Here is a 25,557-nt window from a genome sequence, read left to right as displayed (position 1 = left end):
ACCATAAACGAAAAGAAATTACAACTGGTACCTTCTCAAATAATTACATTCCTGGGTGCAGGCTTGAATACAACTGCCCAGATGACTTACCTTACGCCAGAAAAACAAATTCAATTGATGACTTACTTCAAACAGGTGGCCACAAACAAACAGCTATCTGCAAGACAAATTCTGCAGGCCTTGGGGTTCATGGCCTCCTGCATTCTAATAATTCCATATGCAAGACTGCATATGAGGAAACTTCAATGGTACCTAAAAAGCTTATGGAGTCAACATTGTCACAGCCTGGAAACAATGATTCCGATCTTTCCTTGCTGTAGCTACAGTTCCTATGGTTGGCAGAGGCCTGCCACCAACACAAGGGACTGTCATTCATTCCACCCCCTGCTGCCCAAACCCTGACTACAGCCACATCAGATTATGCTTGTGGGGGGGGTCGCATCTGGCAGGGAGATGCATTCAGGGCCAATAGAGCCCAAATCAAATGCACCTACATATCAACCAGAAAGAGATGCCAGCTGTACAGAATGCTCTAAGCCTTCAAGAACTATCTTCATCCAGGACAACTACTGATAAAGACGGACAACACCACAGTCATGTGGTACATAAACAAGCAGGGGGTACCCATTCCTACCCCCTTTGCAGACTAGCCATGGCATTGTGGAACTAAGCAGAAATCTTATGGACCCACATGAATGGAAACTGGATCCACAAATCTTCAACATGTTGACACGCAAATGTGGGAGCCCAGACATAGATCTTTTTGCCTCACCCCAAAACTATCAGTTGGGGAAATTTTGCACAAGAATTCATCACAAAAAAGCTTGGAAAGTGGATGCTCTATCCTTCAGCTGGAAAAACCTATCAGTCTGTGCCTTTCCCCCTCTACCTCTGCTCTCCAAGGTCTTACTAAAAGTCAGACAGGAAAAAACAAAAATGATTCTGATTGCTCCAGACTGGCCTCGCCAGCACTGGTACCCGCTCCTGCACAATATGTTGCATCTTCCTCCGTGGTACCTGCCTCAGACACCTTACCTACTGTCTCAGCAGAACTATCAAATTCTGCACACTCAGCTCCAAACTTTGAATCTTGCAGCATGGCTAATCAACTAATATCACCAGTTACATCTCTCAGCAAACCTGTGATGGATGTCATTTTGAAGGCTAGAAGGCCTAGTACTAGAAAATCTTATGCTGACAAATGGAAAAGATTCTGTGCCTGGAACCAAGCATAGGGAATAAGCACAGCAATGCCCAATATTCCTCAGATTCTGCAATACTTAACTGAGATGCTTCACAAGGGCCTATCTTTTTCTTCCGTAAAAATCCATGCCTCTGCCATTTCAGCTCATTACAACACAGAGCCTCCCCTCTTTTCTCATCCTCTGCTAAAGCAGTACCTGAGAGGGGCCAAAAATCTAAGACCTCCCAGGAGAGCACTAACTCCTGCATGGGTCTTCAATTTTGTTCTGGAAAAACTCACTCTACCTCCTTTTGAGCCAGCTGCTACTGCAGACCTAAAAATTCTCTCTTGGAAAATAGCATTTCTTTAAGCAGTCACTTCAGCTAGAAGGATTTCAGAACTACAGGCTCTTATGGCAGTGGAGCCTTTCGTTAATTTTTACCCGGACAGGGTGGCCCTCAGGACCAATCCATCCTTTATGCCTAAGGTGGTATCGAGTGTGGCCCTTAATCAGACCATTCATCTGCCAACTTTCTTCCCAAATCCACAGAACAAGGTTGAGCGGATTCTGCATTCATTGGATGTACACAGACAACTAAGATTCTACCTAAACAGGACAAATTCTCTAAGAAAATCTGAACAATTACTGGTGGCATTTGCTGCAGGGGCAGAGGGAAAGGCTCTTTCAAAGCAGACTATTTCAAAATGGATAAGCCATTGGATTAGTTTCTGCTACATGCACCATGGTAAACCTGTCCCCAAGGGGATCAGATCTCATTCCACCAGGGCTGCATCTACTTCTGCAGCCTTTCTTAGAGGGGCTCCTACCAGAGACATTCTAGAAGCTGCTACCGGAGCTCAGTTTATACGTTCACCAACCATTATCATTAACCTCTCTTCTCTAAATCCAAAGCTGGCTTTGCCACTGCTGTCCTGCAGGGCCTTATAGCTGCTCCTAATGCTGTATAAATCCATCCTCCCAACCGTAGCTTTGGGATTCTACCCAAATGTAATGACTGCAACAGTAAAACACGAAGAACATAGTACAGTTGTGTACACTTGCCATAAATGTAAATGTTCGAGTGTATTCACTGTTACAGTCCTGGTTACCCATCCTTCAGCCTCCTGTTTTTCTATTACTATACCTCTCCTTTCTTTTACTATGCTTAAAAGCCTTTTTGGTGTATTTGCTTTTGTTTGGAGGTATATTTTTTGTGTTTTAAATTATATACACACACAGATATATATATATATATATATATATATATATATATATATATATATATATATATATTTTGCTCCCCATTTGGGGGGCACCTGACATCTGGGGCAAGAAAAACTAAAGTAATGGCATCGGCTGCATGTTTTATATCCCTGACGACCTGACGTCATGGAAGAAGGGACAGCAACCGACTCAGGACACAAGACTGTGTTAAACAGGCCGACTGAGGGCAACCTGACAGCAGATTACCCAAATGTAATGACTGCAACAGTGAATACACTCGAACATCTACATTTATGGTAAGTGTACACGACTGTACTATTCACACCTCTGCCATTTCAGCCCATATCCCTACTCTTCCTCCTATCTTTTCCCACCCTCTGATGAAATAATTCCTTAGGGGAGTGGTCCACCCCAGACCACCCAGGAGACAACCCGCACCTCCATGAGACCTCAATTGTGTTCTAGAAAAACTAACACTACCCCCCTTTGAACCAGCAGCTCCTGGGGATTTAAAATTTCTAACCTGGAAGACTGCCCTTTTACTGGCTATCACCTCAGCTAGAAAGGTCTCTGAGCTACAAGCTGTCATGGCGATGGAACCATTTTTCATATTCAATCCAGACAAAGTAGCCGTATGCTTGCCCACCTTCTTTCCCAAGACTCAGAACAGGGGGGAGGAATCCTTCACTCCTTGGATCTGCACAGACATCTTCACTGCTATCTTGACAGAACTAAATCTTTTAGGAAATCAGACCAGCTCTGTGTGTCCTTTGCCATTGACTCTGAAGATAAACCAGTCTCCAAACAGGCTATCTCCAAGTGGATCTCCTGCTGTAATTCCTTTTGTTACAGCCATCATGGCAAGAAGACTCCTGAAACTGTAAGGACTCAGTCTGCAAGGGCCACTTTTACTTCTACTGCCGTCCTGAAGGGAGTACCTACTAAAGACATTTTGGAAGCTGCTACCTGGTCATCTGTGCATACCTTCACTACCACTTATCAGCCTTCTCCAAGTCTAGAGCAGGATTTGCCACTGCTGTCTTGCAGAACATCCTCTCTTCTCCATAATCTACCTTCCACCTCATCTCAGATTTGGGAATCATCCCACAATTCAGGACTGCACCAGTGAAACACAAAGAATATGGTACAGTTGTGTACACTTACCATAAATGTAGATGTTTAAACATATTCACTGCTGCAGTCTTCTTTCCCTCCCTCCTTCCCCCTTTTTACCTACAGTAGTAGTCTGCTTCTGTTTTCTGCACTATCCGGAGGACCCCCTGGGTGTTTACCCTCCAGGCCCCATTTTCTACCTTTGTCCCTTGCTTATGCTTCATCCTGAGGGCTCCTACCTTCTAAGGGGCAAGAAAAAAAATGATGTAATGGCATCGGCTGGCTCCCTTTATACACAAACATCTTGATGTCAGGGAAGGGCATCCGCCAGCCTTAGGAGGAGGGAAAATTTTACTCTGGTAATCAGGCCGGCCAAGGGCTTGTCATGACTGCAAGAGTGAATCCACTGTAACATCCACATTTATGGTATGTGTACACAACTGTACTTTCTTCCTTCTTTTGAAATATGCCTAGGACAATTACCTCAGCCTTCCCCTAGACTGGATTTACTTACACAAGACTGGTCGTTTCATATACCCAACCTTGAAAACACTTCAGTTCACTGTCTGGATGATGCCTTTTAGACAACCTATTGTTTTCTGAGGATGTATAGCAGGTACTAAAGGAGGCTTAAAAAGCTGCTATTAAAAATAGTATATGTGTAAGTGGAAGAGATTTTCTAGTTGATTCCATGATCAGAACCAAGACTCATTTAAGACCTGGATGTCTCTGGTTCTAGATTATTAGTGAGTTATCATCCTCTGGCCTTCTTTTACTACTCTATCAAGACTCACCTGTCCTCTAGTCAATCTGTTTTTGAAAGGAGTTTTATGTATAAGTGCACCTAGAAAACAGGTCATTCCTCCTCAAGATCTTAACTTTGTGCTTAAAAATTAAATACATCTTCCATTTGAACCAGGTCATTAGGCTAATTTTGAGGTTATTGTAATGGAAAACTGTGTTACTCATTGCTCTGACTTCTTCAAACAAGTATCTTGAGTTATATGCTCTTATGGGGAGTCAGCCCTATGTAATTTTCCAAGTGCAGGGTTTCTTTGAGAGAAAATCATTCTTTTATGCCTAAACTGGTATCAAAGTTTATTCTTCCTGTATTTTTTCCAATGCCTAAAAATGATGGAGAGAATTCTGCTTACGCTAGATGTCCACAGGCAGCTCAGATACTACTAATCTGGAAAACTGATAGGCTGTTGGTCTCCTATGAATGTATCAAAAAAAATTGCAACCAATGTCAAATGAGACCATTTCTAGATGGTTGTCTCATGCTGTTTCTTTTTGCTTTGCTCACCATAAAAAGCCATTTCCAGTCAGTGTTAGTGTCCAGTATACTAGAGCTTTGGCTTCTTTTTTGTTTTTCTGGAAAGGGGTGAACTGTGAAGTGTAGAAGTATTCTAGATGCCACAACTTGGTCTTCTGTACATACCTTCTCAAATCATTTCAAACTGGATTCCTTCTCCAGGTCCAAAAGTAGCTTTGCTATGATCATTCTCCATGGTTTCTGCATTCTTTAAGTCTTTCTTCCTCCGTTTATGTTCCTAAGCTATGGTAATCCACCCACATAACTGCGGTTACTGCAGTAGTGATCTGTTAGGCCATCAGCTGTTATACGAAGTTTCCTTACACAACTGTGCTATGTTCAGCATTAGATCACTTTTGCAATAGTAGTCCCCTCCTCCTCTAATCCTTTCAGGGCTAAAGCCGCCTTTCTTAAAGCAAGAAGGCTCTGAAGCTTTTGCACACACACTGCCTTTTTTATGTGGCTCTACATGCCCTGAAGCTTTGAAAACTGACAGATGGTCTTTTCTTGAGCAAGATACAACCCAAACAGTTTAGGCTACTGCAATAGTCATCTATTAGTACATCTACTGTTATGGTACGTTTACCTACACAATTGTACTTTCAGCTACTAGTTTCTTTCAACTTTGAATGTGAAAAGGCAAATCTGATACTAATCTGACTGAACAAAGCCAGAACATTAGATGTCCTGATTAAAATCACTGTTGCAGTATTCATAAAGAATGAATTATCCCCACTGATGCCTAGTTGGTGTAACAAAGCTTTAGCTTCCCCTGTCATACATCCAATGCGTGACCTCAGCTTGTAACTGTAGGGTTATATAAGCCAGCGTATGAACGGAAGTTCTCAGACTGTCTCTCCACCAACCCGAACGCAGGTTGTGTATCCACTGGACTGTTTATCATTTAGTACTTTAGAAAAGCAAAGGAAAGTTCCCCAAAGTGTTTTTGCTTACCAGTATTAGATGTCAGCTACGAGGAGCGAGTACGAGTGTAGTGGGCAAAGTCCATACAAGCTCTACATACCCAGTGCCTTTTCTTCTTTGGAGTGGAACACTACAAGGCCTATTCTATTTACCAATCATTTGTACCTAAGACGTTGTGATCGCAGTTGTCTTCACTCAATGTCTTTCTAGAAACCCAGCATCTTAAACAGTCGGAACCTGCAGTACTTCTGGTTCCTTCTCAGATGCCCTCTACTGAGACCACGTCAGTGGCTCTTACGACTGAGGAACCTACAGGTAAAGCTGAGCTATGAATCATTATCTCAGAGGGTCCAGAGGACATTCCCTAGATACTAGTTTGGGTGGAAATTTCAGGTAAACTTATTGAGGTATTCCAGGATCTGAACGGTCAGATGTCATGTAGAAGAAGAAATGCTAAAAAACTAAATGTGTAAGTTCTCCCCCTCCTCCTCCTCTTTCTAAGGAGAAGGAATGAACAGGCATATCTCAAGACCCGCACAAAGCCATTATGACCCTGAAACCACCATCATTCTCTTCCCAGCTACCCACCACCACCCCTCAAAAGGTTGTTGTGGATTTATCTCCTTCTGAAGATGAGGAGACTTCTGTTTCAAATCATTCCCTGGCCTACTCATCTCAAATCAACTCCCCTGACCAACTCCATTCAGAGGATGAAGACTCCCTCCATCCTATGGAAGAAGCTTCTTTTGGAAAGACAGTGTTAAACATGATGAAGCATTTTGGGTGGGAGTCTAGGCAAATTGCAGAAGTTCAGAAAAGATACTACAGCCTGTTGGAAATGGACACTCTTGCCCCTCCTCCAGTACCTCCTGTTCTTGGGGCCTTCGTGGATGCCTTTCAAGACACCTTTTCTGCCTCTGACTCATAGCCTTCTGCCCCTGAAAAGACCTAATTCCTATTCCCTTCCTTCACACAAGGTTAGTAGAGCTATGGCTAGTTGAGATAAAAAGGTTTAATCCTCATCTACTTTGGCATTTAGGGCTACTAATTACCAAACCCAAATGACTAGGTATGATATCCACCTTCAGTTCCTTAAACAAGGTAGTGGTTGACCCACAATGGACTGATTCTAAACAACAGATGTTGTCTTTACTTAGACTACACAAGTAGCTACACACAGCATTTGATGTAGTTGTGATGCCGCAGAGGCCTCATCCAGGATAGCTGCCACTGGTCCCATCCACCACAGGTATGCATAGCTGCACAGTCAACCCATACCTGAGGACTTGAAAGCTAGAATTATAGAGTCCCCCATTAGACAAGATCCTTCTGTTTGGACCTCAGACAGCCAGGCTTTACAAAACCTTTCTAAAACAGGGAAAAATTACAAAGGACTGCAGACAACCTCTATTGACCTCTGTACCCAGGCACTAGAGACACTACCCAACCAAACCAACATCTTTTGTTAGAAAATATCCTAGGCATAGCCAGAAACACAGGAAGGGCTCAATAAAGAGATTCCCAGAGATATCATTGAGAGATTCCTTTTCTGGGAGACCTCTGTATGGAGACAAAACTCTGTAACTACCCACAAAGTCTCACATCCACCCTTCCTTCCACTCTCAGAAAGGCTCACCGAGTCAGTCTTCACCTCGAAAAGGATTGCTACAGACTAATGGATGCTTTTGATTATAAAAAAGGGGTATGCCATGTCATGGATTAAAAACCCTCCTCTATATGGCATGACACCCCCTCCCCACAACCAGATGCACCTGCTTCCACCCATCCTGTGGGAATTCCGGGAACAAGGCACAATACAATCAGTATCCCAGGAATTTGTGGGAAAGGGCTTTTACTGCAGACTTTTCGTAATACCTAGAAAAGAAGGTCATTCTAGACCCATATTAGATATATTTCTGCTAAATATTTTTCTGAAAGTGGCAATTTTCAAGTTTTTATATTCAGCACCATGGGAATCCTGGAGTGGATGGGGCTCTTGCCACAGATGCCATGTTGTTGGAGGCACTCACAACAGAAAAACATTTTATGTGTGTTTTAAATTTTTATTACATGATATTGCTTCATTCTATTCACCTTTTATCTCTCCCTAAAACATTTGTGATGCTGGAGATTCCTGTTTGTCCCCTTTGAAATCTAACGGCACTGCCTCTGTTTTACTTACCAGCCTACACTGAATAAGCAGGTGTTTTAATAAAGTGGTGCAAGACTCCCCAGGATCTGTAATTGTGATTTTAATTTTATATATATATATATATATATATATATATATATATATATATATAAGTAATTTGCAGTTTTCTGGTGCTTCTCTTGTCATTGAATTGTTAACTTTAATGTCCTGTTACAGACTTGGAGCGTTGAGTATTAACTTTTTAGTCCAAGGTGAACTGCCACGTCATCTGCTTAATTTTATAAGTTGATAGGTTTCATTTTAGGTGTAGTTTACAACACTTTTTGTTTTGTGATTTATGCATTACCTAGTCTTTAAGGCATATGATTTTTTTATTTGATTCCTTTGCCAGATAACTTTAGCTGAAGGACCACATAATGCTTCCAGTCTAGATTTTATGCAAGATTTACGTTACCTTCACCTAAAAGGCTAGTAGAGCAATTCTAGGTATGTTCTTAGAATGCTTCTCACAATAGTTCATTATAGTGAGACTGTTTTTTTGAAGAAGGTGCTTCTCTCAGAAGATCCTGAGGTACAATGCCAGAGCACTAAAAGGCACATAACAGTCTCTATATGCCTGCAAGTTTCACAGTAAACTCTATGAAATATACAAGTTGCAAGTGATTTTTTTCCTGAATAGTAGGTTGTCAGGTACTGGGCAGCTGCAAACTTGGGAGCACAGTTGAATTATACCAAACTAATGTCCTGAATATGAAGAATGAAAGTCAAGATTTTTACCTTTAGATATGTATGATATGAAATCCTCCAGTGAAAAAATAAGTTTACCACAACTTTTGCAGGTTTTGCACACACACTCACTTCCCCCATATACTCAGGCACTTAACACACACAATGGTAATGATGCAGGTGAGACTTGAAACCTGTGTAATGATTGTTACATTTATAATTTTGTTTTAAATGTATTGCAGTGCTGGTGGTGGGCTGGGAGGAAGGGCAAGGGGTGGAGTGAGTCAGTGAAATGCAAAGTTGGTGCAGAATGGTAGTATGCCACTCCAGGTACCAAACTCCCTTGATATAGCTGTGTTAATATTAATGTAGTTCATCAGTAGAACCAAAGAGGGCATGCAATTGTAAGAGACTACTTTCCACTGATGTACTGGTGTAGCAAGGTTTCTTTCTTTTTGAAGGTCGTTTGATATGGTGAGTATTTCACATGGCATGTAGGCTTGTCCCTCTTTTATTAATATGCTGTTCTTATTGTAGAAGTTTCTATTCATTTCTCTGAGAAATTTAATTTTAGTGTATGTCTGGGAACTAACTTAAATTCAGTGTATTGTAAACCCATATCATTTAAAATAAAACAAATGTGCTACCTATTGCACTAAATGTAGTGTAGTACAGAACTGTATGGAGAGGTGTGTAAAATGGTGTTTCTGTTTTTGTTTTGCAGGATTTGGTCAATACTGGGCTCAGCGCCATCTTTTTCTTTATTTCATCTATAGTCCTTGCTGTTCTGAATCACAGAACTGGAGCAGAAATTGCAGCAGCGGTAAGAAGTTTATTTTGTAAAATAATGTCCTTAATAAACATAGCTGCATTTATTTGTGGTCACACATGAAACGTCTTGACAAGGAAGCTGTTGATGCATGTATTTGGCAGGTTACTTATTGGCCATCATTTTCCCCCCAAAGAAACAAACAAAATGCTGATTTCTTTGTGGGGCTCTGAAACCCTACATCCTTTTTGGGTTGGTTAGGACACAATCCCCCCACACATCTATAACATTAAGTAAGCTCCTCTTAGGTCACAGTATGTCTGCCCGAATAAGAATCTCAGAGGAGAACTAATGGTGACCCAATCATTCATCCACATCTAACCATTGGTGCACCTCCACACTACAGAACCATTTTTCACATCATTGAATATTCCCATTTTGTTACAGTCACATCTGCCTGCTCACTTTAACTGTGATTTTCCAATACGAGTATTTCTGAATTTTGTTGCGGGTATTATTTTTATGTTTAGGTAGGCAGTGGGCTGTTCCATTCACTGAATGAAATCCTCCAGTTTCTACATGTCTACGTACATTGAACTCCTCACGAATGGCAGGACGTAGACTAATATGTTGTTGACCATCTGAGGTTAGTTTATCTCCTGCCACTTACCAGTTTACAAGTAATACGGACGGCGTAGTGGTGCAGCGGTAGCTTTGTCGCCTCACAGCAACAGGTTCTCCGGTTCGATTCTCAGCTGACGTGCCTTCTGTGCGGAGTCTGCATGACCTCCATGCATTCATGTGGGTTTTCTCCCATGGTACAAAGACATATGTCTGGAGTGTGCTCCCCGGCTTCCGCTGAAAATTGTCTTGGTTCCAAGTCGGACTTTCCCAGTAAGCAAGTAATAAATAAATAAAATATGTATGCATCGTTGAGGCTCAAAATTAAGCCATCTAAAATCATGACCTAGCTAGAAACTCACTTTTCTAGATGGTCATAATTGCGGAACTATAAAGAGTTTACAACTCATGATGTTCAAACATCACTAACAGTTACATCTACCCCACTGCAACCAACCTAGCTGTCATAAACAAGTTATACAATAGAAGGAGAAAACTAGTACAGAAAAGAGTAAAATCCCAAGAAGGTAAGACATCCCTGATCAGTATCAGCAAGAAAACTACGATCCCTCATAAAATCATCCAAGGTTAGATTCGAAAGAAAAATTACCTAGGACTCCAAATATAACCACAAGGCATTCTTTAGCTATATCAAGAATCTAAGTGGCAATTCTCAGATCTGCTCTGAGTTAGTGCAGAATGGCACAAAATACACTGAACTGACAGATATCGCCAACATCCTGGCAGACAGGTTCAGTGTAAACTTCACCCCCCTCTCACCCTCAAAAGGGCCCATAACCATACTAGAAGAATGTAGTGCCCCTGAAATCACAGACACTCAGGTTAAAACAGCCCTCTTCAAAGCCAAAAACACAGCATCGGTGGGACCGGACGGTGTCCCAAGCTGCGTCCTACACAAGCTCAAAGATGAACTAATCCCTCACCTAAACACACTGTTCAAACGTAGCTTCTCCACAGGTTACATGCCCATAGAGTGGTGCACAGCAACGGTTATTCAACTCCACAAAGGTGGAGCCATAACAGACCTCAGGAACTATCACCCTATAAGCCTGACTAGCTTGATCTGCAAGGCTATGGAGCACATCATCATGGATCTCATTAACAGAGACATTGGGAACCTCCAAACACTGGACCCTACCCAGTTTGGCTTTGTTATGGGCAGATCATGCCTCCTAAACCTGATGGACAACTTTGAGACAGTTACCAAGGCTATAGACAAGGAAAAGGTAGTCCACACAGCCTACCTAGACCTCACAAAGGCCTTCAACACCATTCCTCATTCTGGTATTATAGACAAGCTCTCCAGCCTGAACATAAACCCCTACGTCACGAGGTGGGTTGCCAACTGGCTCACGGACAGAACCCATATGGTAAGAGTTGCAGGAGCTAGGTCTGACTCTAAACCGGTTACAAGTGGTGTTCCCCAGGGCTCGGTCCTAGGACCCCTCCTGTTTGGCATATACTTCTCAGAGGTACAGGCAAGCACAGGAGGTCTATGGCTGACCAAGTTCGCAGACGACTGCAAACTAGGGACTATAATTGACTCTCCGGATGACACAGACATCCTCCAAAAAGGTGTCATCCCCTTTGGAAAAAACAAAGTACCCACAAACTACCACATAGGTGGTATTCCCCTAAATATGGAAGACTTCATAAGGGATCTGGGGACTCAAGTAGATAGTAATCTCTTCTTTGATAATCACATTGCCAGAGTGGTTAGAAAATCCTAGATGGCCCACCTACTCACAAAAGGGTTTGCATCCAGATAAAAAGAGGTCACTGTGCACCTCTACGCATCACTCATCAGACCCATCATAGAGTACAACTCCCCATTTGGGATGTACCTTACAAGACACCTGCAACAGCTGGAAAGACCACAGAAGTACCTCACCAGGAGAATAACTGGCCTCAAACAGATGCCCTATGCAGCTTGACTGAAGAAACTCCAGCTGTACTCGGTTGCATACCGCCTACTCAGAGGTGATCTATGCCTGACATACAAGGCCATGTCCAACCCAGAATCGATGGACATGCTCCACCTAAAGAAAACCATATCCCCTCGAGCCACATGCTCCCGGGGTATAAACCTCACCACAACAATAAATAGGACATGCTGGAGAGAGATTCCTGTCCCAGAGACTTCTCATGCTCTGGAACAAGATTCCAATCTACATTAGGCAGAACTCCTCGCTAACACTCTTCAAGAGAAACCTTGAGTGGATGGGAAATAGAAAGTTTACCCCGGGGATCACTTCAATGGCTCTGCTGGATAGAGGCAAAGGGAACTAATCTAAGGGGGCGGCGAAAGCCAACACAGTTCCGGCTAGACTTATAAATGCCTTTGGGCAGATAGCCTAGTACCTACCTATGAGCCTATGAACTAGTGTGTCTGTATCACACTAAGTGGTTATTTTCCAATTTGTTATACCCTAAAATGGCCTGAAAAGGGACTGCCATGCTACATGAATTTGTTTTTCAGTATGTGCTTTTGGCTCCCTGATGTCATTTTGGAGGTACAGAGAAATCCCAATGATGAAAGATCAATTACTGTGGTGTTTTCTCTTTCTCTCATCAGCTTACAGCATTACTGTGAGCATCAAACTGTATTTTTCATTAATTTGCTTCCTTTGATTTTTATTAGTGTCTTATCTTTAATTCAGCATTTAAAGGAATGTTTGAATGACAGGCTTTTAAAGGTAGCTGGGTTAGTTGCTCTTTTCAAACTAATGTCTGTAGTTCAGTGTTCAAGTGCAAGGAATCTGACCCCTGTGATTGATAGGTGTTATTTGGGCTGAGCTGGTTTGTTTTGCAGTCACATTTTTTAGGACTGTAGCTAGAATTAGAGTTGTTGATGTTAACCTTCCCTCGTCCAACTTATAACTTGTCTCAACAAACACTCTATGCATTTTTTGCATTATACATGGTGTTTATATACAATGCAAAAATGTTATAACAAAATGCCAGAAGAAACACACACTTTTACAGAAAGTACAGAGTAGAAAAATGCAAATTCAAATACTGAAAGAAAATCAGAAGATTTAGATGAAAGTACTTTTTTTCTTTCTGGCACTCACAGTTTGATTAAAGGAAAATATAACTAATTTGTAATAATAGAATTATAAAATGATACGCGAGTGGTGTTTTCTTATTCATTTGAATCTGAAAATTAAGCTTGAAAGCCTTGCTTTTGCTCAGGCCCTAGGCTACACTATTTATATTAGATGTGGTGCTGGCAATCCATCCACAACCTTTTTTTTCCCTATTTGTTTTCACATGGGATTGGGGTGCCACTTTGACTGCAATAATCAATTAGAGCCAATGTCCACACCACCAGGTGACAAGCCCTGCTGCGGTGGTTCTCATGTCACACGTACACACAGATACTAAACACCTGTGGCCAGTTTAGTGTCGAGTATACACAATGCATGTCTTTGGAAAGTGGGAGGAAAGTAGATCACCCAGTGAAAACCCACACGAACATGGGGGAAATGCAGACTCCACACAGATGGAGCCCAGCCGAGAATAAAACAGGAGAATTTCTTGCTATGAGACAAGAACACTACCTGCTGCACCAGTGTGGTGTGATATTGGCAATCCACGACTGCTAAATCACATTTAAATGCCAGTAATTAAGAACCATTGCTTTCTTCATAGCTTTGTAGTTGGAATAAGTGAACTACCCCAATTAATCTACCACTTCTTGCTTTCGCAATGTATTAGATGACAAAACAAACAAGGGAAAGAAAGGCAAACCAGAAATAAGTTCTGATATAAAACAAATGGGACTGGTATTAAATGATGCCTTTTCGGTATGTGATAGATATGTTTAGTGTTGGATTACCGGGACGAAACATCACTTTTTTGGAAAGGAAAATTGACATTTGGGTAGAGTGTTCCTATAAAAGATGTCATAAAAGGAGAAAACTGGTTCAGGGAGTGTCTCAGATTTTTCAGCCCTGCTTTTTCAGAAAAAATAGTGGTTTTCACTTCTCCAGTAAACAGTTTAAGCAGCAAGGAATCAACACATAGGACTTTAAAAACAATTGAAATGATGCTTTAAAAAGAAAGGAAAAGCTTTTAATCATCTAGGATAGTCCTGTCAGTCAGCATGAATATCTGCCTGTTCAGTCTCTTTCCCCCTCCCACCCTAGAAACCTTTCCATGTCTCTGAGACTTCACCCCCCTTTGTGCTATTGGAATGTTTTAGACAGCTGGATTTTGAAGGTAATCTTTGTCAAGATTTTGAAGTTCAAGATGTCCTCTTCAGTCTCGTGTACCTCTGATTCCTCTTCTAGCTTTCATGATAAAACTGTATCTAAAGGATACGTTTTATCACATCACCACTGCAGTTCATTACAGATGTTTTTTTTTTTTTTTTTTTTTAAGATTTGTTTAATCTTTCTTATATTATTATTTACCTGTTTTACCCTTTGGACTTTCCAAGGCACCAAGGATGTTATAAAATGTCTGGCTCCAGTCATTGCTTATCACAGACTTCAAGGCATTCACATTTTTCCAGACTGTCTTTTTTTCAGCTATCAAAATTCTTTAGCATCTGTTCAGGAACTTCTATTCAGACTGGTTTTCAAGTAATCTTTCTGAAGTCTCCTCTCATCTTCTCTCATGGAATGATTTTCTTGGGATGTTTGTTGGACTCTTCCTTAGGAAGAGCCTTTCTTACCCCAGACAAAGTAGACTTGTTTCAGCATTTCTTCCTGAGTTTCTCCAGTCAAAACCATACATCTCCTTGGGATTTTCTCAGGTTTCTAGGGTGCATGACATTAATGATTTTCATGTTACACCTGGCCAGACTACTTGAGGAAAATGCAGTGGTATCTCTGATCAGTCTGGGATCTACATCTTCACCCTTCCTAGTTATGCAGTTTGTAAAGAGGGAGATTGGTTGGTGTGTGGACCTGGCATGGAGAGTAGTTTCAAAAGGGGGTAAAAGTACAAGCTATGTGGGAACCTGTGGACAGACAAGCATATAACTATCAGAGATGTTGGTATTTATCAGTGCTTTGAAGGCCTTGAATCATCTTTGGTCCCCAAGACCTCTGAAGGTGTACTCAAACGCTACCACACTCATATGGTACATAAACAAACAGGGATGTTGTAGATTTGCTGCAATGTCCTGGGAGGTGTTACTTCAGCTCAGTTTAACTCCTCAGGGCTTCATACATTCTGTCAGAGCAAAGTTTAGTTGCAAACAACCTCAGCAGTACCAGGACAGACCCCCACAAATGGAAATTTCATCCTAGGGTCTTCCAAAAATTGACCCAGCTATGGGGAATAACTCATGTAGATGTGTTTGCTTCCTTTCAGAACAACTAACTAAAGAAATTATTCTCAAGAGCTCCTTACAGAAGGCCTGAAAGACCAATGCTTTCTCATTACCATGGAAAGGAATGTTAATGTATGCTTTTCTATTTTTCCACTAATATCCAGAGTTCTTCTGAAGATCCAGAAGGACTCTGTAAACATTGTGGTCATTACTCCCTTTTGGCCAAAGCAGAAGTGGTTCTCCCTTCCTGTCAGTTGCTATCACAGACTTCCACACAAGACAAGGGGAGTTAGATACATTCAAATCTAGATACTCTTCAAAACCTCTTGGATAATGGAAATATGATACCTTTTAGGCACCTTTTTTTTCTGAGTACATGCAGCAGGTCCTAAAGGAGTTTCACATATTTGCTGCTAAGAAATCATAAATGTGTAAGTAGAAAAGATTTTCTAGGTGGTGCCAGTCAAAGAACCAGAAACCTCTTCAGGCTTGGCTATCTCTCTTTTTTGATTATTTGTGTTAACTGCTGACCAGTGAGTGGCATTACGTATTTATTCATCAAGGTACAGTTGTTAGTCATTTCTGGATGTCTGCCCTTGGATCCCCCTTTCTAGTAGTGCTCAAGTTAAATAGTTTTTGAAAGTGGTGTTAATTACATGTCAACCTAGGAAACAGGTTGCTTTTTCTTCAGATCTGAATTTTGTGCTTGAGAAGTTTATTCTGTTTCTGTTTGAACCAGTTCATGAGGCTGAACTGAAGTTCTTAACTTGAAAGACTGTTTTACTTATTGCTGTGACATCTGTTAGGACAGTATCTGAGTTACAAGTTCTTGTAGTGAGTCAACTTTGTCTTGTTTTCCACAGGGACAGTTTTACTTTGAGAACCAGTCCTACCTCTATGCCTAAAGTGGTTTCATAGCTTAATTTCTCAGTTTTCTTTCCTGAGCCCAAGAACACGGGAGAAAGGATCCTTCATACTTTAGATGTCCACAGGCAACTACCTAGACAAAACTTGAACCTTCAGGAAAGCTGTTCAGCTGTTTGTCTCCTGTGAAGGTAAGAGGAAAGGGCCACCAGTTTCGAAACAGTTCATTTCCAGGTGGTTGTCTCATTATACTCACCATAATAAGTGACTTATGGGCAGGGTTACAGCCCATTCCACAACGGCTTTGGTGTCTTTCAGGAAAGGGTGTGATCCTCTGTACACAATTTTATAAAGCACTACAAACTGGATTCTTAAAGAATCCAGAACAGGCTTTGTTAGGATCATTCTCCAGTGGCTCCTGGAGTCAGTTTTTTGGCCTTCTTGTACCTTTTTCTTCCATAAGCTATGGTAATCTACCTATACAGCTTAGGCTACATGAGCAATGATCTATGTTTTGAACTTAGTACAATTGTGTAAATGAAACTTGATAACCAAGTATTTTCTATTAGATCACTGTTGCAGTAGCCTCCCCTCCCTCCAGCTCATTTTTCTTGCTTGTATGTTTGTGATGTTCTACATGTTTCACTGTTGCAGTCCTGACTTGTGGGATTTCCTGCCATATTATCCAGTGGCCTGCCCGACTACCAGTGTTGCTTGCATGTTTTGGTGTTGCCATGGTGTGGATTTGTCCACCATCTTTTTGTATATATTTACCATTTAGTTTGCTTCCTAGCATTATTTTTCAAGGCTCTTACCTCCCTCCTGGGCAAAAAAATAAAATAAAATGCTCTGAAGCTTTTTGTACTCCCAACTGTCTTTTTTACAAAGCTCTGCTTGAGTTCCTGATAGTTGTAGTACATGAAAAGCCCCCTTTGCTTTTGGATGATGTGTGGTTGCAGTGGGGTAGGACCCATATAGCTTAGGCTACTGCAACAAGTGATCTGATAGAGCATCACTTACACAACTGTACTCCTCTTTTCTAATTTTCGTGCAGATGTGTTTAATTTTTAACCTGAATATGTATATCTGGTTGGATTGCTGCAGTAAAATTACAGCTGTATCCCTTTAGAGAAGTGCACCAAATTTTTTGTGTGAAATGGTGATTTCAAGTGAATTGTGAACAGTTGGCGCAACATTAGCCATTAATACTCTTCTTGGCTAGTCAATTCAAAAACAGTGTTCCCATGTAGTGTCTTTATTTACATTTAGCACAAAATGCACAGGTCTGCGTGCAGATCTTCAGTAATTTAGAAGCATTTATGCTCTCTGTCAGAATCATTGTTGCAGGAATTTGTAATATATTTGCACATTAGTTGGACTTGGTTGTCAGTTCCCTGGCCTGATCTTCAAGGCTTATAGTTGAGGGTTGAGCCATGCCCTTCAGAGGAAGCCTACCTATAAAAGAAAGTGCACCATTTTCCCTTGTTTTTCTATTGTACTTTCTTCTTTGCTTATTTGTTAGGCTTTTTCTTTGCCAATCATAAATGTATTAATGTATAGGAGTTGTCTATTTATACATTTATGCATTAACTAATAACGATCATAGAGAAAATCACTAACAAGTGCTTTTGTTGCAGTTAGATTCATTGTAAAGAGTTTCATTTTCATTGTCTTTTTGTTGGCTTTGTAGAGTAGAAAATCATGGATCTAATACTTGAATTGTTCTAAATTTAAAAAGGGAAAAAATCTAGCTACAGGAGTAAGAAATATCTCCTTTGAGTAATAAAAAGTCTAGTTATTCATCAGTGTTGCGAGTTCTTACTGTGCAGAAGACTACTGCTGCCCCAAATATCAGAGTTTTTCACCATCCCCCCAGCCAGCAGGCATCCTTGGCCAGCCTAAGTCAAGATGTGGGAGTATGAGGAGGACATTGTCTGGTACCATCTTCAGCACTTTCTTGCCATTTTGTCAGTGCTCCAGAACATGTTAGTTTCATTAGTCTTCTGGTCAGCTTGAACTACCAGAGTACTACAGATAAGTTCCCCAGTGGGGACCTTCTTTTTTCCAGTATTTTGTGACTGTACATCATCATTGTTTAAGAAAGTTAACAGCAGCGTATCTTGTCTGAAACGGTTCCCCACAAAGACTTCCTTTCCTACTGCATGTTTTGTTTAGGACCACAGCATGATGTTTCTGCCTGTTCTGTGCCATATCTAACTCTTAAGACAATTAAACATGGAGCCAAGCATCTTCAACTGCACATTAATTCCAGTAAGACAGGGCCTTCATTCGCTATGGCATTTGCCATTTCCCAGGCTGTTGTTCTTAAGCATAAAGATAGGCAGCCAAAGGAGAAGGACATGGGGTCACTGAGGATGTTTCTGTGTCTGCCCTGTACCAAAACTTGATATTGCTGACATATGAGGTTCCTTTGTAACTTCCCTGATTCAACGCCTATTAGGCCCAAGATTCCTCTGGCGCAACCACTCTTGAGGCTGTCACTGGTCAAGCCTACAACTTACAGTCCAATGCCAAGGCTGTGTGAGTTGGATCCAAAGTCACTGAGTAGACCATAGCTTCCAATGCCAGAGGTTTGGTGAGCTAGGATGGTATCCCCTTCATTATTGTAAAGAAAAATATTCCTGAGAACCGGAATGAGGTCTCGGCTACCCGTCTGTGATATGAGGCTTTAATGTCCTCTGAGACCTGTGCTTCCAAACTAAAGAAGCGCACACATTCACCCCAGCCCTTACTGTCTGACTGCACTGCCTCATTGTCTCAGGTCTCTTCACAGAAATTAGTCAAGCTGGCCCAGATCTTCATGGACTTCATGAGGACCATGTAACCAGTTATGCAAAAAGATTCCTGTGCTAGGAACCTCCTCTGGGAAAATAAAGGGGGACAATAGCACCCTAGGGAGATTCTATTCCTCAAAATCAGAAGATGGGTAGGAACTAACGTATGTAGAACACATTCCCCTTAGACTTTTGATGACTCTGATTCAGGAAACATGTTATCCTCAGCCTCTGCCCTGAAGATTTATCCTTTGAAGACACACTTCATAGAATGATGGAAGTCTTCAGTTGGGAGACTAAGGAATTCTTTAAAGCTCAAACTCACTACAGAGATTTTCTGAACCTTCCCACCCCTAAACTGCTGATGATCCCTTCAGTTCATGTTGTCTTGGATGGTGTTTGAAGACATATCCTTGGCAACAAATCTTCTCCCTCTGCTCCTAGGAAGCCTGATTGCTTCCGTCCGATGCTCGAGTCCCACAAGTACCTCTTTAAAATCCAAATAGCAGATCCAGCTGTGATTTCTACAGAATCTGTCAAGGGAGCCAGTGGGTATGCATCCAAAAATCCCTTGCCACCAGATAGGGAAAGCAAATTGCTTTACAGGTTTGGTAAGAAAAAAAAAACGGAAAAAAAGGAAAACTGCAGCACCAGGAAAACATCAGTTTGGGACACAGATGTGATATAAAAGAACTTGAGCAGGAGGGAGTGTATAAATACTTGGGAACTGATGAAGGATCAGCAATAAAACATGAACAAATGCGAATAAAGCTCAGTAGGGAATACTTTAGAAGACATAAATTAATCCTGAAAACAGCATTAACATCTAGGAACAAGATCCAAGCCATAAATCAGTTTGCTCTTCCTGTCCTAACCTATAGTTTTGGAGTGACTGACTGGCCCCAAAAAGTGTTGGATAGATTGGATATTAAAACAGGAAGGATGCTTCATGCTCAACAAGTGATTTATAAAAATCAGTGTATACCAAGATTGTATATTCCCCGTTCCGAAGGAAGGATGGGCCTCCTTGAAATTGATCAAATGTATAGATCTGCAATCGTGGGACTCCACACATATCTATTGACCTCACAAGATCTAAATGTAGTGAAAGTTTTGAAACATGAGGAGACTAAATCTAAGATGGACATCTCTGCTTAATTCAACAGAAGCATATCGACGTCAAGCAGGAATGGAAATCAAACCAGAAGTGGATAAAAAACAGGCAGCAACTGAATGTGCTAAAAAACAAAAGAAAGAATATAAGGTGAAGGACCAGATTAGAAGGCAAGAAATGTTGAAAAAACATAAATATAGTTGCAAGTATAGAAAACTTTTGGAATAGCCTCATGTTGACTAAGAACGAATGCAGGAATGGTTAAGGAGAGGTGAATTCACATCAAGAAATGAAAGGTTAATATTGGCAGCCCAAGACAATGGGCTACACGCACACTGGTTTACAAAGTCCATTGAACATGTGGTAGAAACAGACATATGTAGGTTTTGTAAAACCGAATTGGAAACAGTCGCACACCTTGTTGCTGGTTGCAATGCACTAACGGCAGAGGGACTGTATACTGAAAGGCATAATAAAGTGGCAAGACTGTTACACTGGAAATTGTGCAAACATTATGGTATTGAAGTGGCTGAAAAACACTGGAAACATGACCCACAAAGAATCATAGAAAATGATGGATATCACATGGGATCACCCAATACCAGCAATTCAAAAGATAGATGCTAGAAAACTGGATATAGTGGTCCAAGAAAAGAAGACAAAAGTAGCATTGATCATTGAAATCGCCACACCCAGTGACTACAGTGTCTTGAATAGAGAGAGACACAAAGTCATAAAACACTTTGATCTGCAGGCAGAAACGAGAGCCATATGGAAGAAAGATACCCAGACAGTTCCTATAGTAGTAGGAGCAACTGGTCTTATAAAAAAGAATTTACAATCGTATTTAGATATGTTACCAATTCGTGTAACACCATACGAATTGCAGAAGGAGTCATTACTGGGCACATTGCAGGTGCAGCGAAGAGCAGTTTTGTCTAACATCAAAGAGTGAAACTATACTAATTTCATGAACTTTAATCATACTTTGACTTAGGAATGGGATCCATTCCCGTCATGGTATTAGAAACCCAAAAGAAGTGGAGAAATTAAAAATGACAGTGACCAGTTACTGAGAGGCCCATGCCTATAGTACTTTGCAAAATTGCTTTACCCCTGGCTGCTGGTGTCAAGGTTCTCTCTGTTTTGCATTGAGTAGTGAACCATTCTGAATCTTTTCTGTCCAACAATACTCTCCATAAGGGGCTGCAGGTGAGGAAATAGGACAGGGGCAAGCTGCTTAATTTGCCATAGTGGTGACTAAAAGAAGACATTGGCCCCAGATATCAGACATGGGATATTGGTTTGAAAGAATTTCTATTTCTGACTGTAGACACCCTTTATTTCTTCCTTTATTTACTGAACAGTCTCCTTGCTGTATTGTAGTGCATTCATATATCAAATGGTACAGCAGATGTGTATTTCTGATCTTAGTTTAGTGGTTTGTAGAAGACTGATACATGGATGTATGATGCTGGGATGTCCGATGATCGAATGTTTTTCTCCCCAGATGTCTAATTCTCTTGTGATGGTGCATACTAATCAGTCTTTTGGGTTTATTCTTCCATCCAGATGTCCTTCATGGATGCATCTGCAGTCATAACAACTGGGTTGTCCTGTCGTCAGGCAGCCCTTCGGTCGGCCGGATTCCAAAGTCTGGGTCCGGCTTCGGCTGATGTCGCACTTCACCCGACGTCATCTCTGTTGGTCTTCGGGTATAAAGGCATCAGCCGACGCCATTTTCTTCAGTCTTTCTTGACGCGTGGTGCCCGAAGCAGAAGCTGTTTGCAAGTGCGGTGGAGGTTTTAGGTCGGGCCCGACCCTTACTCCAACTCCTCGGCTCTTGGGTCGGAGTTCAGTACCTGAACTTCTTCCGTCGGCCCTGGGGGATGCTTGGGATTGATGTTTTCGGTCCCAAGTCTCCCTCTTGGTGCGTCGGCGGGAGTGCAGCCCACTGTCATGGCCACGAAGGTGGGACCCTCCCAGGATTCTGGTGGTCCTGCCTTCAGGGCTATGAGGAGTGCGTTAGCCAAATCTTCCTTGGCTACCTCCACGGTCTCCCCAGCTCCTTCCCTGCATACCGAGACTGGGTCTTTGGCAGTCCCCCTGTCCTTAGACAGCGGAGCCCCGGGGCTTGAGGTTACCCCCACTGGGGTTTTCCCCCTCCTGGAGGTCCTTCTGAAGCCTCTTCGGAAGAACCCCCCAGGAAGAGATTGTGCAAGAGGAAGCACGTTGACTCCCCTGATGAGTCTTTTACATCAGACACTGATCTCGATGATGCAGAGGGGGTCCCCTAAGTCGTCCTCGGATGATGTCTCCTTTGCAGACATCCTGGAAGCCCTAAAACAACGAGGTGGCTGGCAGTCCAAACCTCCTTCTGCTGATGAGTCAGTGTTCCTGAAGGCCTTCGGGGCTCAGCCCTCCGCCTCCTGGGTGTCTCCGCCCGATGAGCTCTTGGATTTGATCTGTCGGGCGTGGGAACACCCAGACTTGTGGAACCGGTGCCTGCTCGTCCGAATAAGTTCCTCTCGCACCCCTGAAAAGAGTTTTTAACTAAAGGTGTGGTTGTAGATGCTTTGGTGGTGGCATCTGCTGCCCAGCAAGATGTAGCAGAGGCTTCGACGTCCGTCCATCCTCCTAATAAGGAGTCTAGGAGCATGGATCGGCACGAAAGCGCACCCTGAGTTCAGCCTTTACATTAAGGTCCTTGAACTACCTTACGCACTTTACTAGATTTCAGAGGGATCTGATTAAAGAACTATCCGATACCCTCTTGGGTAACCTGCCTGAGGAGCTGGCCCAGACGGTTGGCTCTCAGCTGGCTACATTGTCGTCCATTTCAAACTCGTCCATGAGGCTCATTTCTTATGCCGAAGGGCGAGTAGAGCCGGTACAGGCATTGCTCTCTGGAGACAAGCCTGGCTCCGCTTGTGTCATTTCAGGAGGCCTTTAAGTCTTCCTTTGCCGACGCCTTTGATGGGTCCTCCCTGTTTGGACCCAAGGTAAAGGACACACTGACCGCTGCGAACAGGAGGGTAAGACTCTGACTGCCCGTCAGAGCACATTTTCCACTCCCTTTGGCCTTATCCCAAGGCTAAAAGAGGAGGGAAAATGTGGTTCAGAGATCTCAGAAGCCTTACCCCTCTCAGCAGGAGGATTTCCTTCCAGAGGCAGGGGAGGGGAAATTCTTCGAAGGCGCCCCAGAGGCGGCAGAGGCCCTCGCAACACTGGAGACCTTGAGTCCTTTAGTCTCTTCAGCCTTTCACAGTCCCTGAGGGATTGCCCGACTGTGCAGCTCCGAGCCAGTAGGGGTCGCTTTCAAGCACCTAAAGCCTGGGAAGGTATCACTCAGGACCGATGGGTGCTTCAATTATCGCCGGAGGTTACACCATCCCATTCTCTCATCCCCACCTCAGTCCAAAAATCCCGGACCCGCCACCCAGTCAACGGGATACTGCAGCCTCAGAAGTTTCAAAGCTGCTGCAAAAGGAGTCATCCAACGGTCCCTTGAGACCAGATCGGATTAGGGACTTACTCAAGATTCTTTTGGTGCCAAAAGACTGGGACTTGAGGCCCATTTTGGACCTCAGCATTCTAAACTGCTCAGTCAGAAAGTCCAAGTTCAATGGTCACCCTACAAACCATTCTCCCATTGCTGGAGAAAGGTGTTTGGATGTGCTCCATAGATCTCAAGGACGCTTATTACCATATCATGGTACATCAAGCGTCCAGGAGACATCTGCGCTTCAGCCTAGGAGGCAGTCACTTTCAGTTCCGTATGCTGCCCTTTGGTCTCACCACAGCCCCCAGGGTATTCACCAAGTGCTTGGCAGTCGTGACTGCTCACCTGAGAAGTCTAGGATTCCAGGTGTTTCCGTATCTAGACGACTGGCTCCTAACTGCCACCTCCAAGCATCTACTACTGCGGAGCCGTCAGGCCACTATATCACTGGGCAGTTCCCTTGGAATCACCTTCAATTGGCCAAAGTCTGTGTTGCTGCCATCTCAACGAATAAGATTCATAGGGGTAGAGATAGACTCAAACCGAATGCGGGTCTATCTACCTACAGACAGAATACAAACCATACAGACTCAAGTTCGAGCCTTACTTCCCAGGTCCAAAGCCCCAGCCAGGATGGTCCTGCAGCTATTGGGATCCATGTCCGCCACGGTTCTTCTAGTCCCCTTGGCAAGGTTGCACATGAGAATTCTCCAGTGGCTTCTTTCAGCTCAGTGGTCCTTTCAGGAACTCCCTCTCAGTCACCTCATATGGATCACGGAAACATGCAAACGGGACCTTCGCTGGTGGCTAGTGCCTCCAATTTGGATCAGGGACTACCTTTGTTCCACCTCTTCTGCGGCCACTTTGACCACGGACGCCTCCCAGATGGGGTGGGGGCATTCCCTGGGCAGGTCAGTCCAAGGCAAATGGCACCCGGTAGAGACCCTACTTCATATCAACATCCTAGAAATGAGGGCAGTACTTCTGTCCCTTCAAGCTCTTCACGATTATCTCCCTCAGGGCGTAATTGCCGTTCACTCAGACAACATGTCAGTTGTCTGGTACCTGAACAAACAGGGAGGGACCAGATCCTATCCTCTTTGCAGAGAAGCCATGAGAGTTTGGGAATGGGCAGTCTCGACCAAACGCTTTCTAGTGGCTACTCGCATACCAGGCAAGTCCAATGTGATAGCCGACAGACTGAGCAGAACCATCCTCTCTCCTCACGAATGGTCTCTGAACATGACAGTTGCAAGTCAGATTTTCAGTAAATGGGGAGTTCCGTGTTGCGACCTCTTCGCGACTCCTCTAAATGCGAAGTGCAAAGAATTCTTCTCTCTAACCCCGGCTCCGGGGAAGAGCCCCATGGACGCACTAGTCCGTCCTTGGCCCACCGGCTTGCTTTATGCCTTCCCTCCAGTTCCTCTCCTTCCCAGGGTGATCCAAAAGGCATCTCTCTTGGGGAGCAAAATGATCTTAGTTGCTCCTTACTGGCCTCGTCAAGTATGGTTTCCCTACCTTCGGAAATATGCTCTGGAAGGTCCATGGTTCCTGGATCAGATCCCAGACCTTTTGGTTCATCAGTCGGGACTATTCCACCAGTCCCTGCACACCTTAAAATTGACTGCTTGGCTCCTCCTCTTCCGACTATAGTCAGGAGTCATACATTGGATCCAGAGGTTGTACACATTATCTTCGGCCCATAAGTCTGCTACAAAGAAACTGTATTCTAGCAAATGGAAAAGATTTGCTATTTGGGCTCAACTCCGGGGCCTGGACCCCATCTCTATTCCCGTGGCAGAAGTACTAAAATTCTTAACTTCTCTTTTCTATCAAGGCTCTTCAGTCTCTACCATCAAGGTCCAATTGGCAGCGATTTCCAATTTTCACGAATCCATAAACCCACCTTTAATGAACAACAGATTGTGTAAGACCTTCTTGAAAGGTGC

The 25,557-nt window shown here is 42.9% G+C and overlaps 1 protein-coding gene across 2 annotated transcripts in view; it reads left to right on the top strand.

Annotated features, from left to right (window-relative positions):
- CMTM4 (CKLF like MARVEL transmembrane domain containing 4) overlaps positions 1-25,557 on the top strand; it is an 822,822-nt gene that overhangs the window by 576,215 nt on the left and 221,050 nt on the right. For both annotated transcript variants that reach the window (XM_044081831.1, XM_044081830.1), the window contains one exon: positions 9,363-9,461. In XM_044081831.1, the coding sequence (XP_043937766.1) occupies positions 9,363-9,461 (99 nt within the window). The remainder of the gene's footprint in view (positions 1-9,362; positions 9,462-25,557) is intronic.

The sequence above is a fragment of the Protopterus annectens genome, chromosome 8.part1, assembly GCF_019279795.1.
Source record: "Protopterus annectens isolate FY-2018-M chromosome 8.part1, PAN1.0, whole genome shotgun sequence".
In the NCBI taxonomy this organism is placed as follows: domain Eukaryota; kingdom Metazoa; phylum Chordata; order Ceratodontiformes; family Protopteridae; genus Protopterus; species Protopterus annectens.
Note: the sequence above shows the minus strand (reverse complement) of the source record. Positions and strands in the feature narration are given on the sequence as shown.